Source organism: Rattus rattus, chromosome 2 (genome assembly GCF_011064425.1).
Source record: "Rattus rattus isolate New Zealand chromosome 2, Rrattus_CSIRO_v1, whole genome shotgun sequence".
NCBI lineage: Eukaryota > Metazoa > Chordata > Mammalia > Rodentia > Muridae > Rattus > Rattus rattus.
The window spans coordinates 45,027,136-45,041,953 of NC_046155.1; the positions used below are offsets into that span (position 1 = coordinate 45,027,136).

A 14,818-nucleotide genomic window follows, 5' to 3' on the forward strand; every position below is an offset into this window, starting at 1 on the left:
TCAGCTTTCTAACAAGTCCCAGGGGACTCAAAACCCTCTTTTCTTGGTAACCAGGTCCTGTGAATAAATTTTTGAGAAGCCATTTTGGAAAGGAGAGACGCACTTTGTTGGGAAGGTTGGGACACAATCGGACTGCTCTGCAGCTCATGGCCATGCTGGGAGTCTCTGCAGGAGCTGACTGCCCTGGGGGGGAGGGGGGCTGTTGGCTAGTGCTCACAGTGACTCAGTCTAGGCTCCAGGCTTCACGAAGGCACAGGTCGTGCACTGAAGTGCTTACAAGCATGAAAAGCAACAGAGGAGACCAAAGGGTCTGGAAACTGGGGGCAATGGGGCAATTATTGCCCTGGGAAGTCGGGGGGGGGAGCGATATATTAACAGAGTCCCCACCCCACCTCCAACCCCCAGCTTCAACATCGCAGGAGCTTCCTAAGACCCTGTCATCTGGGCTTTGTGTATCTCCTCTAACCACTCCGGTGTACACGTTCACACGTAGCCCCCCTTCCGACAGCCATGGGTGCAGGGCAGAAACTCAGGCCAGGTCAGCTGAGTCAGACTGCTAGGGTCCCACAGGCTGAGTTGCGAGCGCTGGTTAGCTTGGGACCGCAGTAAGGCTCAAGTGGAAAAGTCCTTGCATGCTCATGTTTGTGGCTGGCAGGATCTGCTCCTGATGGTTGGGGGACTGTTTCTTGCATTAGCATCACTCACTGCTCCTTGAGGCCCCCAGAGGTCCTGCTCAGACCTCAGATCTCTCGTCCAGCCCTTCCACCTGCCACCAACCACAGACAGCTCTGGGATTGTTTGGTTAGATAATATCCCCTTTGTCACGTAATAAAACATAACCCCAGGGGCTAGAGAGATGGCGCAGCACTTAAGAGCACTGGTTACTCTATCCAGGTTCAAGTCCCAACACCCACTAGGCAGCTCACAAATGCGCATAAAAAATAAAGTCATTTAAAAGCACGTTGACCTCAGAGCTCACACCCTACAGCAGAATGTTCTGCCCATTCTCAAAAGGCAAGGTCCCTAGGGTGCGTACCCACCACTCCCACCTCTCAGGTATACAGTACACACTTCTAGTTCCAGCCCTCCTGATCTATGCAGGGGCACTGGACCAATCACCGTTCATGTCTGATCTTCAGTTTTCCTCCCTTGTAAATGAGGCTGGAGGAACCTGAGAGACCTCATGTCTTACAGAACAGGATTTGAGCAGTCGAGGGAATTGGGATCCTTTAGACTGGAGCCTCCACCAAGGGAGGTGCAGGATGGGGTACCTCCCAGCAACACACAGAATCCGCACAGCAGCTCTAACTGAAGCTGAGCGGGAGCTGCCACAGCCTGGTAGCCCAGCCCAGCAAAGCCCAGCACAGCCCAGCACAACCCACAGCCCAGCCCAGCACAGCCCAGCCCAGCCCAGCCCAGGCCAGCACAGCCCAGCACATCACAGCTCAGCACAGCCCAGCACAGCCCAGCACAGCCCAGCCTAGCCCAGCCCGGCCCAGCCCAGCCCAGCCCAGCCCAGTCCAGCACAGCCCAGCACAGCACAGCACAGCACAGCACAGCCCAGCGCAGCCCAGCACAGCCCAGCACAGCACAGCCCAGCACAGCACAGCCACAGCCCATCAGCCCAGCACAGCACAGCCCAGCCCAGAACAGCCCAACCCAGCACAGCCCAGCCCAGCACAGCCCAGCCCAGAACAGCCCAACCCAGCACAGCCCAGCACAGCACAGCCCAGCCCAGCACAGCACAGCACAGCACAGCACAGCACAGCACAGCAGAACACAGCCCATCAGCCCAGCACAGCAGAACACAGCCCATCAGCCCAGCACAGCAGAGCACAGCCCATCAGCCCAGCCCAGCCCAGCCCAGCCCAGCACAGCCCAGCACAGCAGCCAGCACAGCACAGCCCAGCACAGCCCAGCACAGCCCAGCACAGCACAGCCCAGCACAGCCCAGTTCAGCACAGCACAGTACAGCACAGCACAGCACAGCACAGCACAGCACAGCACAGCAGAACACAGCACAGCCCAGCAAAGCACAGCCCAGCACAGCACAGCACAGCCACAGCACAGCCCAGCACAGCCCAGCACAGCCCAGCACAGCACAGCCCAGCACAGCCCAGCAGAACACAGCACAGCCCAGCAGAACACAGCCCATCAGCACAGCACAGCACAGCACAGCACAGCCCAGCCCCCAGCACAGCACAGCACAGCACAGCCCAGCACAGCAGCACAGCCCAGCACAGCCCAGCACAGCACAGCACAGCACAGCACAGCACAGCACACAGCACAGCACAGCACAGCACAGCCCAGCACAGCCCAGCACAGCCCAGCACAGCCCAGCACAGCACAGCCCAGCCCAGCCCAGCACAGCACAGCACAGCACAGCACAGCACAGCCCACAGCACAGCACAGCCCAGCCCAGCCCAGCACAGCACAGCACAGCACAGCACAGCACAGCACAGCACAGCACAGCACAGCACAGCACAGCACAGCACAGCACAGCACAGCACAGATGGCAGTGTGCTGGTTCCAGCCACTCTGCTAATTGTGCTGAGAAAGAGTATGGGACTCACAGGAACCCTCAGACTATCATGGGTCCCTCCTGGCAAGATGGCTCATCTCTAGCCAAGGGAGTACAGTGAGACAAGGATCTATGGGTGACCCACCCTGTGTTTCAGTCTCACCTCTCAGCTCCCTGCAGGTTCCAGTCCCACCTTCTCAGCTTACCCCGTCTGCCCCTGTGTGGCTCAGCTTCCAGGTCTCTAACAGTCTTCCTGTCCTTGTACCTCAGCCCTGGCTGGGCACTTGTAGTTAATGTCAGCTTCCTGAGGCCTGTGAGCAACTATCAATCTTGGGACCCCCCCCCCCAAAGGGACACAACCCCATCTTTCTCCCAGGTTCCCTCCTGCTGTCCCTGAGGGCCAATTTCAGTGCAGTACACAAGCTCCACTTTGGGGGTCATCTCCCATCAAGGCAGAGGGGCTAGAAGGAGACCCTCCCAACGCCATCCAAGCGCGGGAGCCGGGTAAGAGGTGGGGAAATGAATATTAATTTATCATGATTAGGCAAATCCGGCAGGGAGAGCCGATTCAGGCAGAGGAGGCTAAAAAGATGAATTTCAGCAATAAAATTAAATAAGGACGGACGGGCGGCCCCTCCTCCCTCCCGCTTTGCTGATCTCTCTCTTTCTTACAATTTATGAGGCCAATTATGAAGATGGGGTTGGAAGTTCCTGGAACTTCACTAAATGCAAACGGCGGTCCCTGCTGTTCCCATCAAATTAATTAACCGCGCGCTATTGATGGCCGCTCAAGGCTGACGCAAGCGGTCCGCCCTGCGGCCTCCTCCATGGACACATGGACCCAGAGCTCCGAGTCCAGCCAGGACTCTCCTGCCTTCCTAATTCCTGACCAGCACCCACACCTTCCAGCCCACGCACCTGCCTGAGCCCTTGGCGACATGGGGCCTGTACCCAGAGCTGGCTAGAGACACTGGTACTTATACCACAGCCGCAGGGCCCAGAAATGTGTGGCAGGCACACAAACAAGAGACCACATGGTCAGTCAAACACCGTACATACCCAGGGAACCTGCACTCATACAGTGATGGCTGAGCCGAGGCTCCTGGAACGGGCGAGTAAGGGCACTGTGTGAGGCTTCAGACTTATTCTGTCACGGCCAGGCCTGGGCCTAGCTGGTTCCACACAGAGACGCCACAACCACTGGAGAAGGGGTAGTTTATCAATTCAGTTCATCTTCGGTGGTGTTCTCAGAGTCCTCCCAACAATCCACCGTCCCTTGTGGCATCTCCTTGTTTTGGGGCCCAGGGCCTTCCTCGGGGAGGCTCTTCCATGGGGAACAGAGCTAAGGTGGAAGTATGAGGCGAATGAGACCCGGACCAAAGCCTTAGACTACCTTTTTCTTGAGGCCTAGCTAGGAGTGCTCCCCAGTTCCAGAGCTTGGAAGCAGGGCTGCCCAGTGAGTCGGGGATTCTAGGAAACTGGCTGGCTGGTTCTGACAGGAGGGCAGAGTGGACACAGGACCACACCGGAGCCACCACCTCTAGGTTTGGGCAGCTGCTTTCTGTTTGCAGCCCGGAACCACAGTTGTAGCTTCCTCCCAGCTCCCTCTCAGAAAACAGGGATATGCCCCTCCCCTGCCGTGAAGAGGGGAAGCGAGGCCATGGTTTCCAAGTTGTACCCTTTGGTTCTGGCAAGAGGGGTCTCATTCCTACCAAAGAGGCAGAAATCCCATGATTCTGGAGAAGCCGGGCACAACAGACCCTGCCCACCCTGGCGTGCCCCTCCAGGTGTGGGCTGTGGATGCCTGGCATATACCAGACCTGCGCCATTATTCTAACAGCCAGAGCCCCAGTACAAGTTTGGTTCATGGTAAGGTTATGGCCATGATCCACATTGTCACCCCAGGCCCTGGGTAAACACAAGGTTACTGTCTAGCAGGGCTGGTTCATAGCCACCCTAGGCTTGTGTCCTAGGCACAAAGTGTCAAAGAGCAGCTGAAGTGAAGAGAGGCCCACAGCAGCCCAAAAGAGGGCTGGGGCCTCCCTTTTCCACAGCGACAAGTCATCGGTCTCCTGACTCATGGCAGGGCCCACCCACCCATGTAGAGTGAGAGACCAGGAGGCCTACAGTAGAGAGCAGGAGGTGCTCCACTGTTGCAGGAAAAAATTGTAGACTTGGAGGCTTAAAAGAACCAGTAGCTAAAGTGGGCAGTGGTGGGGCACACCTTTAATTCCAGCACTCAGGAGGCAGAGGCAAGTGGATCTCTGAGTTTGAGGTTAGCCTGGTCTACAGAACCAGTTCTGGGATAGCTAAGGACTATACAGAGAAGTCCTGTCTTGAAAACACACACACAAACAAACAGACACAACAACAAAGCCCAAACAAACAAAAAGGAGCCACTCTATGCAGAAAAGGAAGTCTGCAGGAAGATTGGCACCCCACGGAAGTGTTGGGTTCTTAGACATGGCGACTTCTGTTTGGTAAGGACTATGAGGAGCTTTCCCCAGCACGACTCACTCCAGTGCGGTCCTCCTGCTTTGCTGCTAGCGATATGGGCTTGAGATGGAGGTCTGATCTCAAGAACTGTTTTATTCTCTTTGAGGTGCTTTGAACTTCCTACATAGCCCAGGCTAACCCAGAACTTATGACTTTCCTGCTTTCTGAGTATCTGCAATTATAGGTGGGTGCCACTGCCCAGATAGAGGCCAGGATTGAGATCAAGGAAGCAAAAGCTAACTCTGGGATTCTACAGAAACACACACACACACACACACACACACACCCTTCTATACACACACACACACACACACACACTCACCCTTCTATACACACACACACACACACACATACCCTTCTATACACACACACACACCCTTCTATACACGCGAACACACACACACACATCCTTCTATACACACACACACACCCTTCTATACACACACACCCTTCTATACACACACACACATACCCTTCTATACACACACACACCCTTCTATACACACACACCCTTCTATACACGCGACACACACACACACACACACCCTTCTATACACACACACACATGCACGCACGTGCACACACACACATACCCTTCTACAGACACACACACACTTCTACAGACACACACACATACCCTTCTATACACACACACACACACACCCTTCTACAGACACACACACCCTTTTATAGACACACACAGACATACACACCCTTCTACATACACAGAAACACAGACACACACACCCTTCTACACACACAGACACACACACACACTCCTTTCATACTCTGTAGACCAAAGTTAGCATCTGGGTTTAAGCTTGATTCCTGTTCTACCTCACCATCTCCCAGTAGGGTCCTGGGGTCTCTCCAGGAAGCCTTCTGACTCTGGGTCCATTGATTTTTAAACCTCCTTCCAAATAGATCCCCACCTCTGCCTGCTCTCCCTGTCCTGCAATGCCCAACTCAGAAGCATGCTGTACACTGCGGACTCACTCCCATCTGGGCCACCAATCAAACTGTGGAACCAGATCTCCCCAACCCCAGCATCTTCCCTACGATTGGTTCCTAAAGTCTTGTGACCCCTCTTACATGGTCATCTCCTTACCAATCCCCCCTCCTCTTCAGGTAACTCCCAAATTCCCATTACTATCCCCGGTGTTGTCTCTGTTTCCTACAAGTGTGTCACCTTTGCTCATGTCCCACATGAGTCCCATCTTCGGGCCACAGGGAGGACCGAGAGGGGACCTCTGTGTCTGACTCTGATTCTCTTACCCTGAACCCCAGACCCCATTTTGGGTTCAGGATCTGACTCGGCCAGGCTTGGCTAGAAGGTAGTTAGTGGGTTTCTGACAATGAGCCCCTCCCCATCTTGGTCCTGCAGGAATGGAGGACAACAGGTGGGGTCAGCACAGCTCACAGACAGCAGGCAAGTTGAATGTCAGAAGCACTTTATTAGGCTCCAGGGCCCTTAGAAGCCACTCTCACAGAGTCTGGGCAGGCCACCCCCAGCAGCTCCAGCTGCACAGGAAGTGGGCGGGTGAGGGAATCCACACGGCTTTCTCTACCGTGAAGGCCCTGAGAAGATGCTGGGCCCACAGCTACCTCCCTCTCTTCCTGCAGCCTCTCCTGACCCCCCATGTCTACATCAGTCTTGGGGTGGAAAGGGAAGCTCGGGCCTTCGGTACAGGAAACCAGGCCTGCAGTACAGGAAACCAGCTTGAAACCAGCCACCTGCTGTGCTTGAACAGGGAGCAGAGGGGAGCAGAGGGGACAGCAGCATGATCCTGTCCAGGAGAGAGCTGGCAGGCTCACAATCAGACTGGCTCTTTCCTACAGGCCCCAGAGCTCCTAGCTTGGCTCAGTAAGGGCAAGCGGTGGTGGACAGAGTGAGGCAAAGCTAAGAGGGTGGCAGATGAGGCACTTAGTTCATCCAACGTGGCTTCCCTTGCCCAAGCCCTACGTCACCAGTCCCGTTCAGCCGGTTCTCGGTAGGGCAGGCCTAAGAGCTTGAAGACGTCCTTCTCTGTGGGGGTGGGCAGCACTTGTCCAGCCCCGACTTTGACACCTTGGCTGTTCCGGACCACAGCAGCACTAAGGGCATGCTCTGACAGGCTCATGCCCTTGGTCTTGGCCAGAGCTCTCATGGACCGGTTGAAGTGGGCAGAGCCGGTGAAGTAGAGCAGGGCACAGGCGAACTCACTGTAGGGCACCACGATGATGTCCAGTCGCCGGTGGCGCTGCCCGGCCCCTGGGAGCCGGCACACGCCCAGGTACTTCTGCTGCTGGCCATTCTCCTCCTGGCTCACCAAGTCATCTGTGAGGAACCCTGGTCCAATACAAGGGTGTCTAGTAGGGCAAGGAGCCAGGCCTGATTGTTCTACCCTCTCAGGTTGCAGGACATCCTTTACTCCCAGCGTACCCTGCTTATTTGTGTGTTGAGCTGAGTAACCCCGCCCCTCTGGGCCCCATTCCTCTTCTGTGGAATGTGGACAGTACACTGGGTGAGACCTCCACCTACAGGGATGTCGGCCATCTGTTTTATTGTCTTTGACCCCAGGAGGGGTCGAGTCTTGCAAAGCCCTTCCCCCACAGCATGTCTCAAATTGAGGACTTGGAGGTGACAACCTGAGGTGGCTGCCCACTTGTAGCCTGCTCACCCAAAGACAGAGCGGGTACCTTGCTGCCGAAGGCTGTCGAGGAGTGGGCTGAAGATGCCCTGGTGGGACCGGCCGTCGGGGTGAGTAATAAGTACATCTACATCCCCGCAGGTCACCTTCCCTCGCCGGTAAGAGCCACAGGCCACACACAGCAGCCCAGGGTTGAAGGCCTGGGCTGATACTCGGACCTGGGGAGAGCAAGGAGGAGTGAAAGGCTGTGGGCCCCTCCCAGGACAGCACACGGCCTTTGTCCCAGCCCTACCCCAGGATTCATAGTAAGCTGAGGGGATGTACCGGGGGCCTGTGGAGGCCTGAGGATATTGGTTCTACCTCAGCAGAAGGCCTCTGTATAAGAGAAATAACACTCCTTGGGTTCTGGCCCCAACCCTTATCCAGTGGCGAGGCCTGTGAAACTCCACCAATATACAGACAGCTGGAGCAGCCCATGAATCTGGATCTGATGGCAGTGTGTGGGAGCTCACGGTTAAAGCCTGAGCAGGAGGCTGGCAGAGAGCCTCCAACCCGGCTGGGAGAGAATGAAGCACGAAATACCACTGCGTCTGTGGGAAGGGGAGGGCAGGAGCTGCCCACACAGTTCTAGGAGGGCTGAGGCTGGCCCGTTAGCGAAGGGTCTGAGAGCCCTAAAAGACTGAAGAGTAAGCCCCCACTGGACGGACGGATGCTGTAGCGGCCTTCTGTATGTAGCTGTACCCCGCCCCTACTGCGCAACACTGAAGTTTCAGGGGCCCTGGATGCTCACGGACAGGACACCTCAATTCCCCTGACAAGTAGTTCTGCTAATGCCTTCAATCCCTTCTTGGGCTTCCAGGAGAATGGGAAGAGACTGCCTAGATGAGAAATCCCAAAGAATCCCCATAGCTGGAGCCACACTTGTGGGCAGGCTGCAGTGGGGAAGCTGGTCTCTTTTGATGGGCTAGGAGCTGTCGTCTGACTAGGGCATGCTCTGTGCCCGGACACACAGCTGAGTGCAGTGTCCGCATTGGAACCGCTGTGGTTCTCTCCCAGGACAGCACACGGCCTTTGTACCTGCCCTATCCCCAGGATTCATACTAAGCTGAGGGGACGCACCCAGGGCACTGTAGAGCAAGCCAGTAGAGGCCTGAGGACACGGGCTCTGCCTCAGCGGATAGGTCTATCCATCCAGCACTGGTCCTTTAGTTCCATCTACGGGAGCTGGTGAGGCTTATTCTTCCTCCTTTAGGTCTCTCAGATCCTTCTGCTAACAAGCTGATCCATCTAACACTTACTCAGACCCTTGCCCACACACCAGCTGATCAAACAACAGACATCTGGTATACCCTGTCTCTCTCGACTCAACACTGCACATGAACTTAAAGACGTAGCCCCTAGCTCTAAGCTGAACCTTTTTTTTAATTCTTTTTTTTTTTTCGGAGCTGGGGATAAGCTGAACCTTTAACTTAGTCAAACCTTATTTCTCGACCAACTAGATTTTTTTTTTATTTCCTTTCGGTAATGCTGAGGATGGAAGCAGGGTCTTGGGCATGCTCAGCAGCGCTACCTCTGAACCCCATATTCGGGCCTCGAGGCTGTGCTTGCCCCTTGCTAGGCTACCAGTGCCCAGTGCTCGTGCTCTCTGACCCTGAGACCATAGGACTGGCACTGCAGTGCCTACACCACCTGGGCTTCCCTAGGCCTACAGCTCTGGTACACCCCTCTTAACTCCCACTACCTGTGGGATTGCCCAGCTAGGGCTCGGGAGCTGTACCCACCGTCTGCTCAATTTCTGCAGCCTCCTCCCTGGGCATGCGGTCCAGGAAGTCATCATAGTGCTTCAAGCCAATGGCCTGCTGAGCGGTCAGGGAGGCCAGGCCTCGGATATCTTCTAGGTTTCGGAAGCCCTGGAGAAAAGCAGCCAGAAAGGAGGCTATGAGGACCCAGGACTAATAAACAGACCAGAAGGCACGGGTATCTGTCATAGCAGCCGTCAGGAAGACATAAGGCAGGACCGACCAGGTACAGCCTCTATTCAATGGGACATGTCATGATCTGGGGATGCTGGTCCCTCACTCCTTGGTCTAAAATGGATCTGAGCTTCACTCTTACTAACTCCCAAGATCATCCTTGGCCTGGCCAAGTGTGAGAGCCACTGTTCCAGACATGGAGCCCTGAGCCTCGGCTCCTTAGATTGCTGAAGCCAGGCAGATCAAGGCCAGGCAGGGCTACACAGTGAGATACTGTCTCAAACAAAAACGAAAAAACCAAACAAACACAACAACAGAAAGTCCCTTGCTGGTACGTGGGACTCCACAGGGAGTGTGGGTGCATAGTTGTGATATGGTGGTTGTAGTGGTGACACTGAGCACTGTCATTTTCTCTACATCTTTTTGTGGTTATTGTTTTATCTTTTCTTTTGGGGACAGAGTCGCCCTGCAGAGCCCTAACTGGTCTGGAACTCACAGATTGCTGCCTGTGAGGAATGTGTTTATAGTTTCTGTCCACAGGTCAAGGACACTAAGCCACATTCCTGTTCTGGGGACCGAAGGGGCACCATTGTGAGCTCTGCTGTCCTTGTAGTTGGATTTCACTCCCATGAGGACCCAGGGTGGGAAAACAGAGGGACCCGGGCTCCGGCAGGTGAACAGGAAGGGGTGAGGGCAGAGGCTTTGTAACAGCAAGACTCAAGAGGCAGACGCTGGTATGACCTGATGGTACCACATCTGGGCAGTCTTCGTCCCGGCTCCCCAGATGTTGGAGAAAAGCTCTAAGACAGGCACACTGTCGCTGATGTGGTCCAGCTTCCGCAGATGCCCACTCTCCAGGATCTCCATGACCTTCTCTGCCATTCGCTTGCCAACTCCTGGGATGCTACAGGCCTCCTAGGCGGGAGAGACACAGAGGAGGATGAGGAAGAGGCAGGGACGGGACAGCCAGAAGGGGGATTGCCTCCTTCAGCAGAATATCTGCCCGGCAGCCAGCCCAGCAACCATATGCTGCTTGTCCTTTGCTTCCCAGAGACCAGCAATGAGAGGTAGAGAAAATGGCCAGGCCTGCCTTAAGTCCCAGAATCCCTGGAGGCAGAGGCAGAAGCACAGGCAGCAATCTGTGAGTTTCAGACCAGTTAGGGCTCTGCAGAGAGACTCTGTCCCCAAAGAAAAGATAAAAAAATAACCACAAAAAAATGTAGAGAAAATGACAGTGCTCAGTGTCACCACAACCACCATATCACAACTATGCACCCACACTCCCTGCGGGCTCCCTGTGCTGTACTGCCTGCAGTGTGTGTATGTGGGGGGTGGTGCTCACTGCACTGCACTGCTTGCCTAGGGGCTTACTGAACCTCACTGCTTGACTGGGGACTCATTGCACTGTACTCCCTGCAGGGGTGGCACTCACTGCACTGCACTGCCTTAGGGGGCTCACTGAACCACACTGTCTGCAGGGGTCTTGGTGGGGGTCACTGCACTGTATTGTCTGACTGGGGGTTCATTGCACCATACTGCCTGGGGGGAGGTGGTGCTCACTGCATTGCACTGCCTGACTTGGGGCTTACTGCATTGCATGCCTGACTGGGGGCTCACTGCACTGCACTGCACTGCCTGACTGGGGACTCACTGCACTGCACTGCACTGCCTGACTGGGTGCTCACTGCACTGCCTGTCTGGGTGCTCACTGCACTGTGCTGCCTGCCTGAGGGCTTACTGTATGTCATTCTGTGCTAGTGGGACCATCTTCCAACCTTACAAAGCCACTGGGAATGGCTTACAGTTAATTCCTTTCAAGTGACTGGAAAACTGACAGAGTAACTTGTCTAGAGTCCACAATCAATGGGTAACATATGAATCACCATGCCTGGCTTTAAACTACCATATAAGAATACAGAAGTAGAGGAAACAGTGTAATAAACCCCTAAGCACCCACTTTCTAGTCCTAACAATTTTGCTGGTTTGTCTGTTTTCTATTATCTCTGGTTTGTTTTTGTTTTTGTTTTTTTTTATCAGTTTGTCTCTCTGTGTAAATCCCAGCCATTATATAATCCTAACCACGAAATTTGATGCCCATTGGTGACTACAGTTAATCACTAGTTAATGACTACTGCTGCCATTGGTCACTACTGAGTAAAGAGGAAACCTCTTTCCCAACCCCCAAGTACCTGGTAGGAACTGACAGGCTTGTGGAAGCTCTTGAGGGCGTTGATGGCCTTCGCATAGCCCAGAGCCCTCCACTTGTCTCCCTGGACATTGTAGGCTTTAGCCAGCACTTCGAGCTTCTCTGTGATGTGCAGGTTGTAATTAGTTGCCTTCTGGCTTGAGGGCTGTGCACAGACCCACTTACCCAGAGCTTCTGGGGCTGGGTCGGGCCCACCATCTTCCCCAGGGGGAGTGGGGTAGTGCCCATTGATCAAGGCTTGCAGATCTGCTGAGCTAACCTGGGGCCCTTCCCCATCACTGGCTTCATCCTCTGAGCTGAGCTGTGAACAGAAGAACGCAATAAATCTGGGCCCTCCTCAGAAGAGAGAGTTGTCTGGTGGGTAGGTGTCTCCTGCTTTGACTGGAGGAAAAGGTTCCAAGGGGCTCCTCTAGAACCCAGCCCTGGGCTTCCCCGTGGTATATGGCAGACATAACTTGGTGAACGCAGGACTGATAAGTGTTGGGAAGAGACAGACAGGTGCACAATCAAGAGAGACCTAGAATTTTCTGTATAAAATCCAGGCCCTTCCGTTTCTGTGATCATCATCCTGAGTTGGAAGGCTCCTCACCTGGGTTTGGGTTCTTGGTGGCTTTTCTGCCTTTGGGGGAGGAGATATAGCTCTGGTACAAGGAGGGGAAAGAGAGAGCATTGTCCTGGGTAGAACCCCCTGAGTGCCAGGAGCAGAAGCATCTTGGCCTGACTTGCTGGGCTGTGGTTCATTCAAGGACCTAGAGGGCAGGGGGAGGTCACAGGCAGTTAGAATATCAAACGTCTCACCTGCCTCTGTCCCCAGTCTTTCTCTACACTGAAACCTTGGTATGTCCAACTTAAAAAGTAGGAGTTGTTTTTTTAATAACTCAATGGAAACTCAAATGTTATTATCAACAAACACCTGAGAAAGGCTAAGGGCAGCCGACCTCTTAGGGCTGGAAAGGCTGAATCCATCCGTGTCTGTCAGCTTTTTCTCCTGTAGACACAAGCTCAGCCAGGCTGACTTCACCAGCTGAGCACCAGGGGGCAGCTGGGGCAGCCTGAGGAGCCGGAGAGCCCGCTCATAGTCCATGCCTTCATCCACCACAATGTGAGTGACTCCTGGGGCCTGGGCAGAGCACACCTGGCCACCATGCTGGATAATCTGCTTCTCAAAGAGTTCAGCCCGGGCTCGCCCAATGCCAGTGGGCATAATGTGGGCCCTCAGGGAGCTCAGCCATCCTGGGAAGAGGATACGCAAATGCTATTACTATTATATAATAATAATAATAATAACAACAACAACAACTATTATTATTATCATTATTATTGTTATTATATTATTATTGCACTATTATTTGAGACAGGGTCTCATGTAGCCTAGAATGGCTCAAACTCACTATGTAGCAGAGGATAACCTTGAGTTTCTGATTCATTCTGCCTCTCCAAGTGCTGGGATTACAGGTTGTATGTCAGTGAGCTGAGAAAGTTTTAGATATAATGAACTGTTTGAAGTCACCTCCCTTCATTTTCCTTCCATCCAGTGAACAAAATGCCTTCAAGGAATTCTACCACAAACATACAGCAAACTTCCTTTTTGGTTGTTTTGTTTTGCTTTTCAAGTTTGAAGGCAGCCTGGTCTATAGAGCCAGAGTGCCAGGACAGCCAGGACTACACAGAGAAACCCTGCCTCGGAAAAACAAAAAAACAAACAAAAACAAAATCAAAGGACAAAGTGCCAGCTGAATGTGGTGCTGAACACCTGTAAGCCTTGCACTTGGCGGGTAGAGACAGGAGGATCCTGGCTTAAGGTCATTGTCAGCAAGGTCAAGGTTACAATGAGACTCTAAACAAGAGAAAGGACAGAAACTGAAACTGATACAAGGTAGGTACAAAGAGATCTTGGCCCCTCACAGGTAAGGCCATTCCGGCTATCTGATTCTGACTGAAAACAGGAAGGCTGAGAATTCTAGTATATGAGGTCTGAGGGCGGACCGGCTCACCTCTAGCTTCTCCTGCCTCCCTTTTGGGAATCTTTGCAAGTGCGTTTGATGATGGATCTGCATGAATTTTCTTTCGCTTGGGAAATGCCTTCAGGATGCCCTGGGGGTCCATTGAAGTGCGCTGGATCTCGACCTTTCTGTTTAAGGACAGATGTCATACAGAAGGCCAAGAGCGAGAGCCACCCCTTGACTATTTTGGCATAGAGATGGGACTTGGGGGTACAGACCCCTTTCTCAGAAGTCTCGGAAACCCCAGTTAAACTTAAGTGATTTAATACGAGCGCCACACACACCGGTCTTTCAACCTTAACAGTACTAGGGAAGCCAGAGAAAGTCTGGCATATTGCGGGGGGCCGGGGGAAGGAGGAGTTGACGGAAGAGAAACAACATTAAGGGGGGAAGGATACAGCGCAGAATCCGCCTGTGCTTCCGCTCCCAAGAGGCTTTTCCAAAATGATAACGGGCTAGGAATGGGGACTACATCTTTAGGAGGGTCTTCATCTCCCCCAATGAACTGGAGTCTAAAGGACATGTCACATAAAACTCACATCATCTTTCTCTAGCCTCAATGTGCATTCGCAGAAGAAAACCTGGGGAGTGCTGTGTGCGCTGTGCACCTGCCCCTGTCGCAGCCTTCTCGCGCGGGTCTGAGCCCCGCAGCTGCAGGGAGGTGGAGGGCAGCCGCAGCAGCTGGAGGGTGCCCTCACAGCTGGAGGTGGGCAAGACCGGAGCAGATGTGCCACAGTCACTGCACGAGCAGCTGGCACGAACCGGGGACTCCCAGCTGGGGCCAGAAGAGAGCTGGTGCTGGGACCCTCAAAGCTCTAGGAGCATCCCCACTCCACCCGGCCCCAGGACCGGTCCAAACTAGGCCAGAATCATCTCCCGGCAAAGAGAAATAAACTCACCATGGGAGCCAATGAAAACGGATTGGGGGAGGAGGAGGATTGAAAAAGGGAGAAAAAAAAAAATCCGTTCCCAGAATACTTCCCGGGTCA

At 53.9% G+C, this 14,818-nt stretch overlaps 1 protein-coding gene across 3 annotated transcripts; it reads right to left on the reverse strand.

The window, feature by feature from the left end:
- Window positions 1-6,451: 6,451 nt before the first annotated feature.
- Window positions 6,452-14,816, reverse strand: Poll (DNA polymerase lambda). 3 transcript variants are annotated; one of them, XM_032892073.1, is made up of 9 exons: window positions 14,729-14,816; window positions 13,821-13,957; window positions 12,765-13,059; window positions 12,416-12,575; window positions 11,810-12,127; window positions 10,362-10,535; window positions 9,429-9,557; window positions 7,697-7,865; window positions 6,452-7,334 (listed from the first exon to the last, which is right to left on the reverse strand). In XM_032892073.1, exons 2-9 carry the CDS (start codon window positions 13,930-13,932, stop codon window positions 6,982-6,984), a joined length of 1,710 nt encoding a protein of 569 aa, XP_032747964.1. In that variant the 5' UTR covers window positions 13,933-13,957; window positions 14,729-14,816; the 3' UTR covers window positions 6,452-6,981. The 3 variants fall into 3 exon arrangements, with proteins under 3 accessions (XP_032747964.1, XP_032747962.1, XP_032747965.1); XM_032892071.1 differs by having other exon boundaries at window positions 6,452-7,346; XM_032892074.1 differs by lacking the exons at window positions 11,810-12,127; window positions 12,416-12,575; window positions 12,765-13,059; window positions 14,729-14,816 and adding an exon at window positions 11,578-11,580 and having other exon boundaries at window positions 6,452-7,346; window positions 13,821-13,883.
- Between the last annotated feature and the right edge of the window lie 2 nt (window positions 14,817-14,818).

Bases quoted from the DNA above. Each gene is read 5' to 3' on its own strand.
- Poll (XM_032892071.1), bottom strand. From the start codon at position 13,932: ATGGACCCCCAGGGCATCCTGAAGGCATTTCCCAAGCGAAAGAAAATT. The intron at 12,576-12,764 runs GTCGGCTGCCCT...CCTGCCCTCTAG, and splicing joins AGCCTTTCCAGCCCTAAGAG to GTCCTTGAATGAACCACAGC. The intron at 12,128-12,415 runs GTGAGGAGCCTT...TTCTGTTCACAG, and splicing joins CACCAAGAACCCAAACCCAG to CTCAGCTCAGAGGATGAAGC.